The following is a 19,933-nucleotide window of genomic DNA, read 5'->3' on the forward strand; positions in this document are numbered from 1 at the left end:
CATACACACGCACAGGCACACACACCAGGCACACACACGCACAAACATTTTCCGCTGCAGTTAACAGCATGGCCACAAGGATCGGCCGGAGGATATATATGTGTTTAGATTACACAGGGAAAAACACACACACACACACGATGCCACGAACTGAGTGTGAACATTTTCAGCATATTTGTAACCATGGCCCGGGCTCTGATAGATATAAGACCAAGCGAGTGAAACAAATTGGTGCATTCGTAAAGTATTCCGACGCCTTGACTTTTCCACATTTTGTTACGTTACAGCCTTATTCTAAAGTGTATTAAATAGATGTTTTTCCTCATCAGTCTACACACAATAATTAATGACAAAGCGAAAACAGGTTTTTAGACATTTTTGCAATATGTTATGAGACTTGAAATTGAGCTCAGGTGCATCCTGTTTCCATTGATCAGCCTTGAGATGTTTCTACAACTTGATTGGAGTCCACCTGTGGTAAATTCAATTGATTGGACATGATTTGGAAAGGCACACACCTGTCTATATAAGGTCCCATATTTGATAGTGCATGTCAGAGCAAAAACCAAGCCATGAGGTTGAAGGATTTGTCCGTAGAGCGCCGAGACAGGATTGTGTTGAGGCACAGATCTGGGGAAGGGTACCAAAACATCTCTGCAGCACTCCACCAAGCAGGCCTTTATTGTAGAGTGGCCAGACGGAAGCTGCTCCTCAGTAAAAGGCATATGACAGCCTGCTTGGAGTGTGCCAAAAGGCACCTAAACAAGATTCTCTGGTCTGATGAAACCAAGACTGAACTCTTTGGCCTGAATGCCAAGCATCACGTCTGGAGGAAACCTGGCACCATCCCTACGGTGAAGCATGGTGGTGGCAGCATCGTGCTGTGGGGATGTTTTCCAGTGGCAGGGACTGGGAGACAGCTCTTAAGGTTCCTTGGAGAACACTTGCCAGATAAAGAACGGCGTGGCATCAGACGTGGCATCCACAGAATTCTAAAAGGTTTGTGAAATGTATGGAAGCCTGTAGATGTGCCCCTTTCATAGCACACAGCAAATTGGCAAATGTTAACTCGTGTTGATTTTTCAGTGTACCATTTCTAATGTTGATTTATGAGTTAAATTAACACAAATAGTTCATTTAAGACTCAATGGTATAAAACAACCCCAGTGTTGGTGTTAATAACCAGAGTTGAACCAAAACCACGACCATCATATAATATTTCCCAGCAGGCCTGTTGCAGGTAGATTTTATTTATTGTTTATTTCAATATCTATCATTTTGCATGTACATTCACTTATTTATTCATCTTATGCTACTCAAATATTAATAACATACATTTTTCCGGAACTACACTGAACAAATATATAAACGCAACATGTAAAGTGTTGGTCCCATGTTTCATGAGCTGAAATAAAAGATCCCAGAAATTGTCCATATGTACAAAAAGCTTATTTTTCTTATTTACATCGCTGTTAATGAGTACAGTGCCTCACGTTGGCGGTGGGCTTTTGGTATGGGCAGGCATAAGCTACCGACAACGAACACAATTGCATTTTATCGATGGCAATTGAATGCACAGAGATACCGTGACGAGATCCTGAGGCTCATCTGAAGCTGGAGACTTATATCTCCCTCACTAACTTTAAACATCAGCTATCTGAGCAGCTAACCGATTGCTGCAGCTGTACATAGCCCATCTGTAAATAGCCCATCCAATCTACCTACCTCATCCCCATATTGTTTTTATTTACTTTTCTGCTCTTTTGCACACCAGTATCTCTACTTGCACATCATCATCTGCACATCTATCACTCCAGTGTTAATTTTCTAAATTGTAATTACTTCGCTACTATGGCCTATTTATTGCCTTACCTCCTCACGCCATTTGCACACACTGTATATAGACTTTCTTTTTTTTCTATTGTGTTATTGACTGTACGCTTGTTTATTCCATGTGTAACTCTGTTGTTTTTGTGTCGCACTGCTTTGCTTTATCTTGTAAATGAGAACTTGTTCTCAACTAGCCTACCTGGTGAAATAAAATAAATTGTCAGGCCCATTTTTTTTATCTGTATTCCCAGTCATGTGAAATCCATAGAATAGGGCCTAATGAATTTATTTCAATTGATTGATTTCACCATATGAACTGTAACTCAGTAAAATGCATTTTGCGTTTATATTTTTGTTCAGTATAATACAATCTGTTACTTGGACTTATTGCACCGTTCCAGTTTAGATGCTTTAGTTAGTCTCATATCTTGGTCTTCCCAACCCTGGCAGTAATTCTGAATGCAGGTTGCTGGTGAATACATTTTCTAAATGTTGGATTCCAATAATAATTACACATCACTTTGCAAGTCAGCATAACATGACTTCAGCATAGCATGACTTACAGGACTGATGGGGCCTGTAAACTATGACATTCAGGCCACTGTATAAACTATGCCCTCAAAATAAGGCCTTATAAAATATGTAATGTATACATGCACTCACTTTGAAGCCTGCAGTACTGAAAATTAATGAATGCAACCATGTCTCTGTCACTAGCAAACAGTCATGGGTGGTGCTGGTAACTCCAAAATTCATTCAAAAGGCACCCTGGGAAATATGCAAATAAGGCTCAACAGTTTATTTGCATAAAATAAGGTGTTAAGTGTGTGTGGTTCTTCAAAGAACCATCCCATTTAAGGTTCTTCAGAGAAACTAAAATGGTTCCCCTATAGCATCACCCTGAAAAATATTATTTGGTTCCAACTGGAACCTTTATTTTTAAGTGTAGGGAATAGGGTGCCTTTTGAGACGCAGCCCTAGTGTGCATGGAAGAGAGAAATCCGATCGGCAATGTACAGATAGGTTTAACGTACTAAGGCAGGTAAGGAAACAGAGCAGCTGTTCTAGCAAACTGTCATAAATCATTCCTGCGGCTTTTCTTCGGGGAGTCTCTCTAATAGCCCTCCTGGAAAAACGAAAAAGGCTTGGCGAGCGGGAGAGAGGGAGCCCCAGAAAATCCTGGACTCACTGTTTACATTAGCCCACTGTAGCCTCAAGGACGGGCTCACAGCCAGATGCTTTCATGAGACTCCACTCCACACTAGTCCATACACTAAATGTGTGAGTCCTAAACGGCACCCTATTCAACATGTAGTGCACTACATTTGCCCAGAGCCCTATGGGCCCTAGTCAAAAGTAGGGCAGTGGTTCCCAGCTCTAGTCCTCGAGTACCCTCAACAGTACACATTTTTTATTGTAGCCTCAAACTGTCAACTAATTATCAGGCCCTCAATGAGTTGAATCAGGTGTTTTATGTCTGGGGCTACAACAAAACGTGTGCTGTTGGAGGTCCTCGAGGACTGGAGTTGGGAACCACGGATATAGGGAATAGAGTGCCATTTGGGATGCATCATTTGTATACGTACGCTACATTAGCCAAACACAACCTGAGCAGAGGTGGGAGAGAGTGGAAAAAAAGACAAAGTAACAACTCTATTATGGATGGATTAGTTAATAGTGAAACTGGGTTTGGCTAAGAGGTTGGCTTTCTGAAAGACGTGTGTGTGTGTGTGTGTGTGTGTGTGTGTTGTGTGGGGGTGCTGTCAGTCTTCACATGCAGAGCCTCAGAGAACAGGTCTGACTCGCATACTGTTCCATTAATTCCATTCCAGCCATTACAATTAACCCATCCTCCTATAGCTCCTCCCACCAGCCTCCTCTGTGACCGACAGAAGATGGGCCCTCACGCATATAATTAAAAAGAACACTAGATTGGGCATTGGCATCCTAGCAATATGACTAATTAATCCACCACCTTGGTTAGGAAAACTTTCATTCTGATCAAATATGGTAAAATATTGTATACAACAATCCATTTGTTGATATAAGCCAATCTGCACAGTATATTTGTTAGCTAGTTAGTCAGCTAGTGAATTATAGGATCTCTATGCCCTCACATCTCACAGACCAGAAACAAATAATAAAAAAGTGGAAAATCATATATGGTTCTCCGTCTTCCTATTGAAATGGTTGTTAGTAGTACATTACATGATCAAAAGTATGTGCTCGTCGAACATCTCATTCCAACATCCTGGGCATTAATATGGAGCTGCTCCCTCCTATGCTGCTATAACAGCCTCCACTCTTCTGGGAAGGCTTTCCATTGTCCTGATGAAACAGGAAAGGGCCTTCCCCAAACTGTTGCCACAAAGTTGGACGCACAGAATCGTATAGGATGTCATTGTATGCTGTAGCATTAAAATGTCCCTTCACTGGAACTAAGGTGCCTAGCCCAAACCATGAAAAACAGCCCCAGACCATTATTCCTCCTCCACCAAACTTTACAGTTGGCCCTATGCATTGGGGTAGGTAGCGTTCTCCTGGCATCCGCCAAACCCAGATTTGTCCGTCGGACTGCCAGATGGTAAAGCGTGATTCATCACTCCAGAGAACACGTTCCCACTGCTCCAGAGTCCAATGCGGCGAACTTTACACCACTCCAGCCGACGCATGGTGATCTAAGACTTTTGTGTGGCTCCTCTGCCATGGAAACCCATTTCATGAAGTTCCCAATGAATAGTTCTTGTGCTGACGTTGCTTCCAGAATCAATTTGGAACTCGGTAGTGAGTGTTGCAACCGAGGACAGATGATTTTTACGCACTACGTGCTTCAGCACTCGGCGGTCCCGTTCTATGAGCTTGTGTGGCCTAGAACTTAGCGGCTGAGCCGTTGTTGCTCCTAGACGTTTCCACTTCACAACATCACAACAGCACTTACATTTGACCGGGGCAGCTCTAGCAGGGCAGAAATCTGACAAACTGACTTATTGGAAAGGTGGCATGACGGTGCCACTTTGAAAGTCACTGAGCTCTTCAGTAAGGCCATTCTACTACCAGTGTTTGTCTATGGAGATTGCATGGCTGTGTGCTCGATTTTCTACACCTGTCAGCAACGGGTGTGGCTGAAATAGTCAAATACACTATACTACATACTTTGTATATATAGTGTATGAAAATTGTATGTATAATTCCCATTCATCTTTCTGTGGGAGCATTTTCAAATTTCTCCTATGAGAATTACAAATGTCTACAATATTCTTAGATTTTGTGTGTCGTGCCAAGTGTTCCTTTTGTGATTGTAAATTCTGTGTCGAGAAATTTTTTTAAAATGCTCCCACAGAAAGATGTATGGAAATTATAGATACAAATTACATACATCCTTCTGTGGGAGCATTTTCACATTTGTCCTATTAGAATTACAATCACAAAAGGAACACTTGGCTCGACACACATCTAAGAATATTCATTCAAATAATGTCTACATTTCATGATATATAGTGCATTTGGAAGGTATTTAGAACCCTTGACTTTTTCCACATTTTGTTACATTACAGCCGTATTCTAAAATAGATTTTTTTTTAGTTCCCCTCATCAATCTACACACAATACCCCATAATGACAAAGCAAAAACAGTTTTTTAGACATTTTTGCAAACACCTTATTTACATAAATATTCAGACTCTTTGCTATGAGATTCAAAATTGAGCTCAGGTGCATCCTGTTTCCATTGATCATCCTTGAGATGTTCTACAACTTGATTGGAGTCCACCTGTGGTAAATTAAATTGATTGGTCATGATTCGGAAAGGCACACACTTGTCTATATAACGTCCCACAGTTGACAGTGCATGTCAGAGCAAAAACCAAGCCATGAGGTCGAAGGAATTGTCCGTAGAGCTTTGAGACAGGATTGTGTCGAGGCACAGATCTGGGGAAGGGTATAAAAAAAGTCTGCATCACTGAAGGTCCCCAAGAACACAGTGGCCTCCATCATTCTTAAATGGAAGAAGTTTGGAACCACCAAGACTCTTCCTAGAGCTGGCTCGCCTGGCAAACTGAGCAATTGGGGGAGAAGGGCCTTGGTCAGAGAGGTGACCAAGAACCTGATGGTCACTCTGACAGAGCTCCAGAGTCTCTCTGTGGAGATGGGTGAACCGTCCAGAAGGACAACCATCTCTGCAGCCCTCCACCAATCAGGCCTTTATGGTAAAGTGGCCAGACGGAAGCCACTCCTCAGTAGAAAAGGCACACGAGTTTGCCAAAAGGCACCTAAAGGACTCTCAGACCATGAGAAACAAGATTCTCTGGTCTGATGAAACCAAGATTGAACTCTTTGGCCTGAATGCCAAGCGCCACATCTGGAGGAAACATGGCACCATCCCTACGGTGATGCACGCTGGTGGCAGCATCATGATGTGGGGATGTTTTTCAGCAGCAGGGACTGAAAGACTAGTCAGGATCAAGGGAAAGATGAACGGCGCAAAGTGCAAAGAGATCCTTGATAAAAACCTGCTCCAGAGCGCTCAGGACCTCAGACTGGGGCGAAGGTTCACCTTCCAACAGGACAACGACCATAAGCACATAGCCAAAGAAATGCAGGAGTGGCTTCGGGACAAGTCTCTGAATGTCCTTGAGTGGCCCAGCCAGAGCCTGGACTTGAACCCGATCGAACATCTCTGGAGACCTGAAAATAGCTGTGCAGCGACAATCCCCATCCAACCTGACAGAGCTTGAGAGGACATGAAGAGAAGAATGGGAGAAACTACCGAAATACAGATGTGCCGAGTTTGTAGGGTCATACCCAAGAAAAATCGAGGCTGTAATCGCTGCCAAAGGTGCCTCAACAAAGTACTGAGTAAAGGGTCTGAATACTTATGTAAATGAGAAATTTCAATTTTTATTTTATTTTTATTTATACATTTGCAAAAATGTCTAAACCTGTTTTTGCTTTGTCATTATGGGGTATTTTCTGTAGATTGATGAGAAGAATGACAATTGTTTATCCATTTTAGAATAAGGCTGTAACATAACAAAATGTGGAAAAGGTCAAAGGGGTCTGAATACTTTCCGGAACGCACCGTACACCACGACATGGATGATCTCCTTATGACAACAAAACAGAATGGACCGTGTTGAAGTACGCTCTAATGTGTATGCCGTGTGTCAACATACATGGCGACGGCATGTTTCTCCTGCTAGCCCCATACATTATGTCATGTTTACATTAGTATGATTAAGAAATGAGTCCAGGGACCGTATGTGTCAAGCATCTCAGAGTAGGAGTGCTGACCTAGGATCAGGTCCCATCTGTCCATGTAATCTTGCAGGTTGACGTGTATTGTCATAAGTCTTGTCCTGGAGGCAAAACTATGTGATTCCCCTTTAGATATGCCAGCCGCAAAGTCAAAATGGGCTATATTGTAAGAATGTGCTTTTTTTGGTCTTAATTTAAAGTTAGGGTTATCAGTGTGGTTAAGGTTAGGGATAGGGATAGGTTTAAAATCAGATTTTATGACTTTGTGGCTGTGCCAGCTAGTGACCAGTCTGCAGAGTTGACACCAGGACAAGATTGAAAAATGCTACGCTGCTTTAATCTTATTCAATGTGATCTAAAAAGCAAAAAAAAAAACGGATCATAAATCAGATACCTCTCCACTGTTCTTACCTGGGCACAGTGGAGAGGTACGTCACCAGCTGCCGCAGCTCCTCGTGTTTTATTCTGTCGTGGTTGCTTCTGGCAGGGAAGGTCAGTATGGGGCCACCTCTCTTATCGCGTCCTCCTGTAGGAACACAGACAGTAGAAATCTCCTGATTTTTGAGAGCCCTACGTCAGAAATAGATAGAGCTTTAAGTGCACGTCAGTGTTCTGCTCCAAATGGCACCCTATTCCCTATATAGTGCACTACTTTGACCAGGGCCCATAGGGTACTGAAGCTTCATGCTGTGATTCTCAGTATTCTCTCAAAGTGCCCGTGTACATCAATTACAGTAAGACATGGTATACAACATAATGAGAGTAGAAAGGGTCTATCTTCTTGTCTCTTATTTTACTAGGTCTTTATCCCAAATGGCACCCTATTTCTTGTACTACTTTTGACCAGAGCCCATGGTCAAAAGAGGTGCACTATAATAGGGAATATGGTGTCATTTGGGACGCATCCCATGTGTAGAGAGCTGCATGACCAGATTGAGGGTGAAGTACATTTGTTCATCCCTGGTGCTCATGGGACTTTGTGAATAGCAACAGCAAGGGAGACAGGGAGGCAAGGCAGCAACAATGCCCCAGAGGATGGGCCTTTAGGGCCTTATCCAGGTGGGATTTTGTTGGTGACAGATCTTTGTTGACATTTTTTGGGAGAACCAACCCCCTCGGATGGCGGAGCTCCCCCGTGCCTCCCCCTCCCCCCTCTGACAAACGTCCACCAGTCTTTCATCCTCAAGGTCCACCCCCTTGGCGTGTGCGTGTGCGTGTGTGTGTGTGTGTGTGTATCTGTATCTGTATCTGTATCACACACTGAGCCTCGTCACAGAGATAAGGCCAACATTACTCTACTGCTGCTGGGGGAACCTCTATGTATTTTCGGGAGAAAAAAATGTAGTGTTACTTGCATAACCCCGGTTATATGAGAATATGAGTGAGATGTCTCACTTATGGGATATGGCCAACTCCCGTATCGCAGACATGCTCTCCGAAGCCAGGGTAGTCCCAACAGCATCACCCCTCAGAGGCTCTGAGGAAGGTGCAGTGACATCCAGTCGGTAAGACCTCATTAATGTATGAGGGGTGGCCCAACATGCCTCATTGAAAATCTCTTGCAAAGAGATGGCTTTGAACAGTGCCCAAGAGTTAGCCATACCTCTGGTGGAATGAGCCCTCAGACCCTACGGGGGCTGGAAATCCTTGCTATTATAAGCCAATATACTGTAATAGCCTATCCAATGGGAGAGCCGTTGACGAAAGAGGAGCCCACACTTGCAGGGGGGCACCCAAGGCAAGAAGAGTTATTTCGCCATGCTTTCGTTCTATCCAAGTAGATGTGCAAAGCATGCACTGGACATAAACGGTGGAGACGCTCTTCTGTTGTATAAGTGAAGGGCGACGGGTGGAAAGCCATGAACTCTTGTAATTGCTGCTGACCTTAGGCATAAAGGCGGGGTTGGGTAACAATGTTACCTTCGGTAACCCCAGGGCAAACTGTAGACACGAATGGTGGACTGGCGGTGCGTGCAGCTCACTCACTCGCTTTGCGGATGTAAGAGCAATCAGTAAAGGAGAGATATTTAATCTCCTCGCTTTCCCGCAGAAGTGAAACTGCCTCCAGAACAATAGACAGGTCCCAAGATGGGACTAAAGGCTTGTCATAAGACAAGATAACAGAGGGTGTTTCCTTACTGTGTTATTGTCGAAGCCCATATGACAGGCCGACATAGCTTCTAAATAGACCTTAACAGTGGAGAACGACCTTCCCTCTGTCCAAAATGTCCTGTAATATGCATAAAATCTGGCTTACAGAGCATTGGTGAGAAAATATCTGTTTTTGGTCACACCACTTCTCAAAAACGCACCACTTGTTTCCATACAGTGAGCGTGTGGAAGGGGCTCTTGCACTCTGGGTAGTCTCAATGACTCTGAGTGACAAGCCTGTGGCATTCAGATTCATCCTCTCACGGGCCAGGCCCAGAGGCCCATGGTTTCTGGGTGAGGGTGGAAAATCTCTGTTTGCTTGGGTCAAAAGATCCCTGCGTAACGGTAGTTGGCAGAGCTCGTCGTAAAGCAGGAGAATGATCTCCGCTAACCAGAGCCTCCGTGGCCATCGAGGGGCTACCAAAAATGAGGGATAAGCCTTGGGAGAAGTTGCTTTCCCGGGACGGGAAGTGTTTTTCTTTCTTTTTTCTACATTGTAGAATAATAGTGAAGACCTCAAAACTATGAAATAACACATATGGAATCATGTAGTAACCAAAAAAAGTGTTAAACAAATCTAAATATATTTTAGATTTTAGATTCTTCAAAGTAGCCACCCTTTGTTTTGATGGCAGTTTTGCACACTCTTGGCATTCTCTCAACCAGCTTCACCTGGAATGCTTTTGCAACAGTCTTGAAGGAGTTCCCACATATGCTGAGCACTTGTTGGCTGCTTTTCCTTCACTCTGCGGTCCAACTCATCCCAAACCATCTCAATTGGGTTGAGGTTGGGTGATTGTGGAGGCCAGGTCATCTGATGCAGCACTCCATCACTCTCCTTCTTGGTCAAATAGGTCATCATCAAGGGAAAGGGTGGCTACTTTGAAGAATCTCAAATATAAAACATATTTTGATTTGTTTATCACTTTTTTGGTTACTACATGATTATTTATTTCATGTTATTTCATAGTTTTGATGACTTCACTATTATTCTACAATGTAGAAAATTGTAAAAATAAAGATAAACCCTTGAATGAGTAGGTGTGTCCAAACTTTTGACTGGTACTGTATTTTATTTTACCAGGCAAGTCAGTTAAGAACAAATTCTTATTTTCAATGACGGCCTACCAGGGAACAGTGGGTTAACTGCCTTGTTCAGGGACAGAACGACATATTTTTACCTTGTCAGCTCAGGGATTCGATCTTGCAACCTTTCGGTTACTAGTCCAACACTCTAAGCACTAGGCTACCTGCCGCCCCAATATCTGTATCTATTGTCTACAGCTCAAAGAATGCCTTGAGTTAACAATGGCCTTAAGTTTATTAGACTAAATGAGATTCTTTCTATATACATGGCGTTGAACTTGTTTTTAGAACAGAGTCCTAGTCAGCTCCCGTTCCCCATCAGCTTTCTTTACCAGCATTTGACCAGTTTACCCTGTTCATTCAGAGATGAGTCAAAAATGATGAAACAAAAGGCAAAAAAAACATGTTTTAGTCACACTGGCTGGCTGCAATGAACTAAGAGGGATTCTGGCCAGCAGCATTGTATTAATGAGCATTAAGGTCATGGAAATGTTTATCTCCACTGTCCAAACCTGGGTTTAAACACTATTTTAAATCATTTCAAATGTTGCTGTGCTTGATTGAGGTTGCATGACACAATAGAGCCAATAGAACACTTATAGAATTGCAAACCCCGCCCATCTGGCCCTGCAGCCACGCTAAAGCAAACACTAAAAGTATTTGAAAGATGTTGAATAGTATTTGAACCCAGGTCTGCCTCGGTACTATTGAACTCTAACGAGAATGTTCTGTACAGTAGAAATGACCAGGGTGACATCATCATCTAAGCTACAGTAAGGTCTAGGGGAGGGGAATGTGATAATGTGTCCTTGTGCTGACATCCAGTATGTCCCAAATGGTACCCTATTCCCGATACAGTGCACTACTTTGGACCAGAGCCCATAGGGGTCCCCAGCCTTACATCAACAGTACTGGAAACCAAACCTAACATTCCATGTAGAGGTTGTGATTCAATGTAAGGTATTCTGCTACAACAGCATATCATGGGGTGGCAGGTAGCCTAGTGGTTAGTGTTGGGCCAGTGACAGAAAGGTTGCTAGATCGAATCCCAGAGCTGGCAAGGTGTTCCGCCCTTGAGCAAGGCAGTTAACCCCCAACAACCCCCTGCACCACTTTGATTCAGAGGGGTTGGGTTAAAGGTGGAAAGAAACATTTTGTTTGATTGCATTCAGTTGTGTGCAACTGACTAGGTATCCCCTTTCCCTTCCATAGAATGAGTGATCTCCCCTTTCAGTCTCTGAACAGCCACTATGATACGTAAGGAATTGGCGAAGTTATGACCTGTCCGAACTAATGGCCAATCACATGTCCTGATGTACCCTGTGCTGTTGCTTCATATTAATTCATTGGATCAAATAGACAAAAGGATTCCCTAGTAACTAAACAGAAGCAAAACGACCAAAACGGAGAGGGACCTACCTGAACTTGTTCAATAAGAAAGAAACTCTCTTCCTCGCAAGTGAAAGTTGTTGTTGTGCTGATGGTTAAAGGTCTACATGCTTGTCACGTGCTACTAAATCATACTTGTCATGGGAATTTCCTCAGCATTGGTCTGCCATGAACAGTGCCGGCCAGAAAATAAAACATCTTCGTGATTTCCCATTGTGGATTCGTCAAACTGAAGCATCACTGTTGCAACCCAAACAGTACCCAGTAGTGCACTATTTTGGAACAGGGCCGACAGGGCTAGGGAATAGGGGACACGGGCACACACTCACCTGACACAAAGGCCACTTTCTCTTTCAGCACAGGCAGGACATCAGATGCCTTAATCCCATCGTTTCTGAAGGACCCTGGAGAGGAGGAAGAGAGTCAGATCAGGACAAGACTCAGCTAATCAGGACAAGATTCAGCTAATCAGCTTTCATCTCTGTAATCTCACTAAGTGATGTACATTCCTGAAATAAAAGGAACACATAACTATAGTCTGATGATGATATAGATAACACAAAGACAAGCTCGCACTTCTTCTCAATGTTTTTCCCAGACCCTGAGAACTTTTTCTTCACAAAGTTCTCACAACGTTTTCTAAGCCAATGACATGTCGTTGGAACAGGGATAAATGACGATTAAAAAAAAAAGTGAAGGAACAGAATTGTATGTTACAGTACTCTATGCTATATTTATAGGCCTAGCTGCTTCTTTTCCATCATCTGTAGTCACATACCTGTAATATCGTCGTTAAAGTCCTGCATGGTATATGAGCATCGAAAATAGGATCATTTGCATTCAGGAGAATGTTTCCCGAATCACAGAGCACCATTTAAGACTATTACAAAGCTATTACCGTTGGTGTCTACTGCTCTTTCCCTCTCATTGACTTCACACTGCATACAGACTTCGTATTCACAGCAGTGCCTGGCCACTTTCCTCTCTCGATCACACAAAAACACAGGGGGAGAGGCGAGGCAAGGACATTGATCACAACGCAACAGCAGCACAACGAGCTGGATGAGCGTTCTCCACACTACACCACAGCGTGATATGGAAAACAACTGAACCCCCCAGTGTGTTCGAGTTGATGTCTACCAACATCTTATTCAAGTGCGTAAGGCTAGTCTTTTGGACGTCAACATTCTAATAAATACTTTTCATATACGCTATGGCAAAATATATATATATAATTTGGTTATGTTTATGAATGTCTTAGGTAACAGAATACGAAATACAATTTATTTCAAAGAACACAATAGTATTTTCAATAGTTTATGTAACCGTAGGCTACAGCATGTGTACAAATGAAAAACCACCAAAACACCACAATTCAAGTGTTAAAATCCATTAACCCTTAACCCATATGTTTGAAATCACTAAAATACTACTTCACATAATTTTTCCTCCATGATCCTTCATCTCGAAAGGCAACTAAAGTGTACATTTGTCCTCGTGTTTCTTGTTACATCGTTTTGTTCACATGCTACATTAGGTTGTTTTTCAAGGTTAATTTGAGTTTGATGAAACTGTCTGCTGCTAGGAAGACATCGCAGTCTGAGATTTTTTTCATCACAGACAAGCCAGTGCCAAAGTTACCACGGTAACGGTCTGTCCCTTAAAGGGCCGACAGGAAGTTTGTCTGAACTAATGATTGTGCTTGATTGAGCATGGATCACTCCCAGACACTTTTATTCACTAACTTTTAGTCATTGTTCTCCTAGATGTATTTGTGTGCTTCTACATTTCTACTTAGTAGCACATCATGTACTCATTGTAAAAAATGTTAGCGTAGAGCCCTGAACTATAATAATAAATAAGTCGTATCACTCAGCGTTTTGTGGTAGGGAAGGAACTTTGTTGATTCTTGAAGTTCAGTTGTAAAACTATTTATTTGTTTTTACTATTGGATCTAAATACTTTAGTTTAACATACATTGGTTAAAAGATGCAGGTCACAAAAATGAAATGAAATTAAGCAATATAACCAATATACTGTACCCCATTACTACTTACTAGGAACACATTTCTTGTTTTTTAAACATTAGAATGCATGCTTATCTGTTTTTTTTGTGTGATTTTTGTTAGAATTATAAAAAATACAAATAATTGGCTGGTAAAAAATCTGAGTGGCTGGTAGATTTTTTTTATCTACCTGCCACAGTGGCTAGTGGACCAAAAAGTACATTTCCCACCCTGGTCATGACTACTCATCTCATATGTATATACTCATCGCATATGTATACACTCATCTCATATGTAAATACGGTATTCTATTCTACTGTATTTTAGTCAATGCCTCTTCGACATTGCTCAATCTAATATTTATATATTTCTTAATTCTGTTATTTTACTTTGCGATTTGTGTGTGTTCTTGTTAGATACTACTGCACTGTTGGAGCTAGGAACACAAGTACACTGCTCAAAAAAATAAAGGGAACACTTAAACAACACAATGTAACTCCAAGTCAATCACACTTCTGTGAAATCAAACTGTCCACTTAGGAAGCAACACTGATTGACAATAAATTTCACATGCTGTTGTGCAAATGGAATAGACAACAGGTGGAAATTATAGGCAATTAGCAAGACACCCCCAATAAAGGAGTGGTTCTGCAGGTGGGGACCACAGACCACTTCTCAGTTCCTATGCTTCCTGGCTGATGTTTTGGTCACTTTTGAATGCTGGCGGTGCTTTCACTCTAGTGGTAGCATGAGACGGAGTCTACAACCCACACAAGTGGCTCAGGTAGTGCAGCTCATCCAGGATGGCACATCAATGCGAGCTGTGGCAAGAAGGTTTGCTGTGTCTGTCAGCGTAGTGTCCAGAGCATGGAGGCGCTACCAGGAGACAGGCCAGTACATCAGGAGACGTGGAGGAGGCCGTAGGAGGGCAACAACCCAGCAGCAGGACCGCTACCTCCGCCTTTGTGCAAGGAGGAGCAGGAGAAGCACTGCCAGAGCCCTGCAAAATGACCTCCAGCAGGCCACAAATGTGCATGTGTCTGCTCAAACGGTCAGAAACAGACTCCATGAGGGTAGTATGAGGGCCCGACGTCCACAGGTGGGGGTTGTGCTTACAGCCCAACACCGTGCCGGACGTTTGGCATTTGCCAGAGAACACCAAGATTGGCAAATTCGCCACTGGCGCCCTGTGCTCTTCACAGATGAAAGCAGGTTCACACTGAGCACGTGACAGACGTGACAGAGTCTGGAGACGCCGTGGAGAACGTTCTGCTGCCGCAACATCCTCCAGCATGACCGGTTTGGCGGTGGGTCAGTCATGGTGTGGGGTGGCATTTCTTTGGGGGGCCGCACAGCCCTCTATGTGCTCGCCAGAGGTAGCCTGACTGCCATTAGGTACCGAGATGAGATCCTCAGACCCCTTGTGAGACCATATGCTGGTGCGGTTGGCCCTGGGTTCCTCCTAATGCAAGACAATGCTAGACCTCATGTGGCTGGAGTGTGTCAGCAGTTCCTGTAAGAGGAAGGCATTGATGCTATGGACTGGCCCGCCCGTTCCCCAGACCTGAATCCAATTGAGCACATCTGGGACATCATGTCTCGCTCCATCCACCAATGCCACGTTGCGCCACAGACTGTCCAGGAGTTGGCGGATGCTTTAGTCCAGGTCTGGGAGGAGATCCCTCAGGAGACCATCCCCCTCCTCATCAGGAGCATGCCCAGGCATTATAGGGAGGTCATACAGGCACGTGGAGGCCACACACACTACTGAGCCTCATTTTTACTTGTTTTAAGGACATTACATCAAAGTTGGATCAGCCTGTAGTGTGGTTTTCCACTTTAATTTTGAGTGTGACTCCAAATCCAGACCTCCATGGGTTGATAAATTGGATTTCCATTGATTATTTTTGTATGATTTTGTTGTCAGCACATTCAACTATGTAAAGAAAAAAGTATTTCATAAGATTATTTCTTTCATTCAGATCTAGGATGTGTTGTTTAAGTGTTCCCTTTATTTTTTTGAGCACTATATTTCACTACACCCACAATAACATCTGCTAAATATGTGTATGTGACCAATAACATTTGATTTGATTTGATGTCAAGACGTTATTGTGAATCTTCTGTGTTGCATGTGCCTTGATTTAGTGACATGACAACTGTGTTGGAGTTTTGGGCAACCCTTTCCCCACTTTTGTTCCATGCTGGATGAAGACCTAGCTAGCCAGTTAGTAGCGAACACTAGACACAGATGAAAGCGTGTCTATTTAGATGAATAGGGGAAACCTCAAAGTATATTTTCTGACATGCTGCAGTCAAATTCTGGTACCAGTAGACTAGCTACCTAGCTATGTAAACCACACCCAATGTGTGAACACGCATTCTGCCATGTTGGTTACAAAGTGATACTTATTTAAATGAAGGTAAGAGAATCAGGCGTTACTATTGGCGTATAAAAATGATAGATTTTGTCAGAAAATCCCTCCTGAATCCAAGTGTTTGACATGGGGGAGGGGACCAGTAACTTAATCAACAAACTTTATCAATGTAGAAGCAACAGCAATTTTTCATACTTTGATCTGAAGAACAGAAATGGCATATTTTAAGTTGAAATAGATTACTACTGGGCTTTGAGTGTTGTGCATGGAATCACAGTAATTCTGTCCAGAAGTTAGATTTTAAAATAGAGCTCAAGGGGTCATTTTTAAGAGTTGAATAAATGATTTACAAACCTGCAGAAGCGGCTCTTTCTGATACAATATTGACATCAAAACGTCTTACATGCTTGTGACTCTGAAGGACGCTTTCCCTGCCTCTGTGTCAATTCCAAGCTGTGCTGTTCATCAGATTCTTCACATACAAGTTATCAACTGATAATATTGTCACCCATCAGACTATTATCAATTTCATCTAGTCTTTAGTCTATTTATTATACATGTGAAATTAGTTTAGATATAGTTTAGGTGTAGTTTCAATGGGCCATCCTCAGCTGCCCAGGCTGACTGCCAGTGAACGACTGGCGGTGAATGAGTGGAGGGGGGATGACCTCTTAAAACTGCTTATAACCCAAATTCTGTTTGTGATATTAAGATTCTAACAATGACAGTGTGTTACATAGACTTATTTAGGAAATGTCAAGGACAGGGGCGGAAATCATTTTTCAGTCGACGTGACACTCTCGGCTCTCCTAAAAACAACAACAAAGCGGTCAGCCCATCACTTTTTGGGGGTAAACAGCTGAGGGATATGGTGGCTGGAGAAATGTAACCAATCTCAAATTCATAGACAGAGCTATGGGTTCAAGGACCGACTATCTGTGAGATCACAATCGACCAAAAATGGATGAAGGCCAGCAAATGATCACTAGGCAAAACAGCCAGGAAAAAGCTCACTACATTCCAACTCAATATCTGCACAATCTAACCAAAATATGTGGCGGTTTGCCTAGTATAGAGCAGCCAATCAGAGCATGGCATGTGCAACATCAATGACCAAGAAACCCACCCAGCAGTGAGTCATACCAAATCGTTTCCTATTGATTCATATTGGATAAGGTGACGTGTCCCCCACATTGTTTGAGCATTGATCTCTCTCTCTCTCTCTCTCTCTCTCTCTCCTCCCTCTCCCTGCAGGACTCTCAGTTTGTTCAGCTGGTCGACCGTCTGGTGTGTTATGAAACCCTCTCCGCTAGAGTCCCGCATGTCCAAAAGTGGCAGGATTCAGAAAACAAAGCGCACATGTCCACCATCGCCTGCTGTGGCTATGAGACACAGCCTCTTCACAGAACATGATTTACTGACCACACATTCCAAAGAACATTCCAGAGTATCCAGAGTAGACCACGCGGAGTGCTATCTCAGCAGTACAGAGATGGAAGCTGAGAAGGAGACAGGATGAATCTGTTTGCCTCCGCTCCCACGGAGTTGACCTGACGTCTTACTGCCTGTTCCTGACATGGGCTGTCAGATGGCTGAGGGCTGGAGCACCAGGCAGGATGGACAGTTTCCCGTTTGTTTCAACTTGACAAAGGCTGATTCCTCTCAGCTTAGTGGAGGACCCTGTCTTGTCCTCCCCCTGTCTATAGCCCAACCCGGTTGAGTGAAGCAGTCTGGCAGGCAGAGGAGGCAGGCAGCCCTCCAATCCCACAGAGCCTTGTAAATACTTCTCTGTCCTGGGATCCAGAGAGAGAAGGAGAGGAGGGACGGAGGACCCAGCTCTGGCTATCAGATTCTCCCTGTTGTCCTCACCTTCTAACCCGGATAACCATAAAAACACCAGAGGCATTCTTCATCCTAACCTGTGGTGCACCGTGAAGACAGAGGAAGTGCACTCCACAGGTACAACCTGTCCATGACACACTACATCTTCACCAGAGTGAGTATGGAATGGGTCCCAAATGGTACCCTATTGCCAACACCTTTGCAGTGCACTATGTAGGGAATAGGGTGCCATTGGAACAAATCATGAAAAACATTTCTGCAAATACTTCAAAGTGATGTAAAACACATTGTCAAATAAAGCAGTTTAATTATTATTGCTTTCGGCTCTAAAGTCTTAGAAAGAAGTGTGCAGTGACATTACTCGATAACGACGCCTCTAATGGCAAGACGCCACCATCACTACTTCTGGAAAGCGGGACCAAAACATGTGGTAGCGGTCATCGGAGTGTCACAAACATCAGCCGTCTGCGTTTGAAGTTTGGAGTAAATCATTAGGAGAGCTATCTGTTACCTCACTAATCCTGGGCCTGAAAGCTGGGGAGCAGAGGGACCAACAGGACATCAGGACAAGTTCATGACAGAGAGAGGGGGATGGGAGAGAGAGAGAGAGTGGTGGGGGGTGGGGGGGTGTAAAGTTTGAGGGAGGAGGGAATGTGCCCATCCTCTCCGTATGAGACATAGTTACTGTCTGTTACCATGTGTCCACTCGAGAGGCCCCCTTTCTCTCCAATCTGTTTCTGATTCATTTTGAAGGCATTCTTTATGCTTACGACCTTCACCATGAATGATTGCATTAAAACCTAAAACCTTTCCTCCACAACTACGCATGTTCAGTTTACTGTGGGGAGTAAGTGCCTTCCTCAGAGACGGACAGCAATGATGACTCGCTCACTTGAATATATGATGTCAAAGCACCTCCGCAGAGTGGATGAGTTTAGCCACTTTCTCAATTCCCTTTGTGAGTAATTAGGCTACATTTACCTTAAGCACACACCAATATAACTGCAGGAGGAGAGGCAATGAGAGCTTTAAAACAGCAGCATACCTCCTTTAATGGCTCATCGGTCACGCAGGCCAAGGGCGCGTCCCAAATGGCACCCTGTTCCATGTTAAAGTGCAACACTTGTCACCAGGGTCCATTAGTGCTCTGATCAAAAGTAGTGGACTATGTAGGGCTGTGGGGCCCTGTTCAAAAGAAGTGCACTATGTAGGGAATAGGGTGCCATTTGGGTTGTACACTACAACTCTACCAAGCTGAGACAGTGGAGGAGCTCAGGGGCTGAGATAAGAGCTCCATTTTGTTTGTGCATAGATGGCCTGTAACACTCATTACGAAACACAATAACATATTATTGTTTTCATACAGACAACATTGATCTATAGCTGATGCCATAGAAACACATAATGGGTGTATTCATTAGTGCACACTGTAGCAAAATGTTTTGCAACAAAAACGAGAGTTTCTTATTTGACAAATTCAGGTAGGTCCCTCCCTGTTTCGGCCTGTTTCATTCCGTTTGGTTACTTGTGAATACACCCAGGTCCAGACTATCAAGGTTACAAATGTCCTCTTCTTTGAGGCTAATATAATTTGGCACATTAATCAGTTTGAGCCAATCGTCACTAACATTTGTCTTTTTAATCATTGTCAAATTGGCTTCATTTGAATTTCCTCAAAGTTTTAATTTTCACTTTCTGTCATTGATTATAAAGGCAAAGCACATGCTTTTAATCGGAACATTTTTACTGAGGCCAGTACAAAGGAGGCAGATAGCAAAAATGTTGCAAAAGCAAGAAGAATTCCATTTGGATCCATCTAGGCAAAACCTGTACATGTACACTGACTACTAAACTAACCTAGAGAATCAGGCATTCCATATGTCTAGCTATTGAGGGGGCCAGGTGTTAAGAGGTACAGTGTTGAAAAACGAAGCTGATTAAAATCCACCCATGAATTACAATAACAAATCAACAGATTGACATGCACTGGCAACTCCA

General features: G+C 43.2%; 1 protein-coding gene across 4 annotated transcripts in view; it reads right to left on the minus strand.

Moving 5' to 3' along the window:
* LOC106586158 (kalirin) overlaps positions 1 to 19,933 on the minus strand; it is a 261,879-nt gene that overhangs the window by 147,900 nt on the left and 94,046 nt on the right. For all 4 annotated transcript variants that reach the window (XM_014173062.2, XM_014173066.2, XM_014173061.2 and 1 more), the window contains exons 2-3: positions 12,039 to 12,113; positions 7,495 to 7,609 (exon numbers count right to left, since the gene is read on the minus strand). In XM_014173062.2, the coding sequence (XP_014028537.1) occupies positions 7,495 to 7,609; positions 12,039 to 12,113 (190 nt within the window). The remainder of the gene's footprint in view (positions 1 to 7,494; positions 7,610 to 12,038; positions 12,114 to 19,933) is intronic.

The sequence above is a fragment of the Salmo salar genome, chromosome ssa25 (assembly GCF_905237065.1).
Source record: "Salmo salar chromosome ssa25, Ssal_v3.1, whole genome shotgun sequence".
NCBI classification, from domain to species: Eukaryota; Metazoa; Chordata; class Actinopteri; order Salmoniformes; family Salmonidae; genus Salmo; species Salmo salar.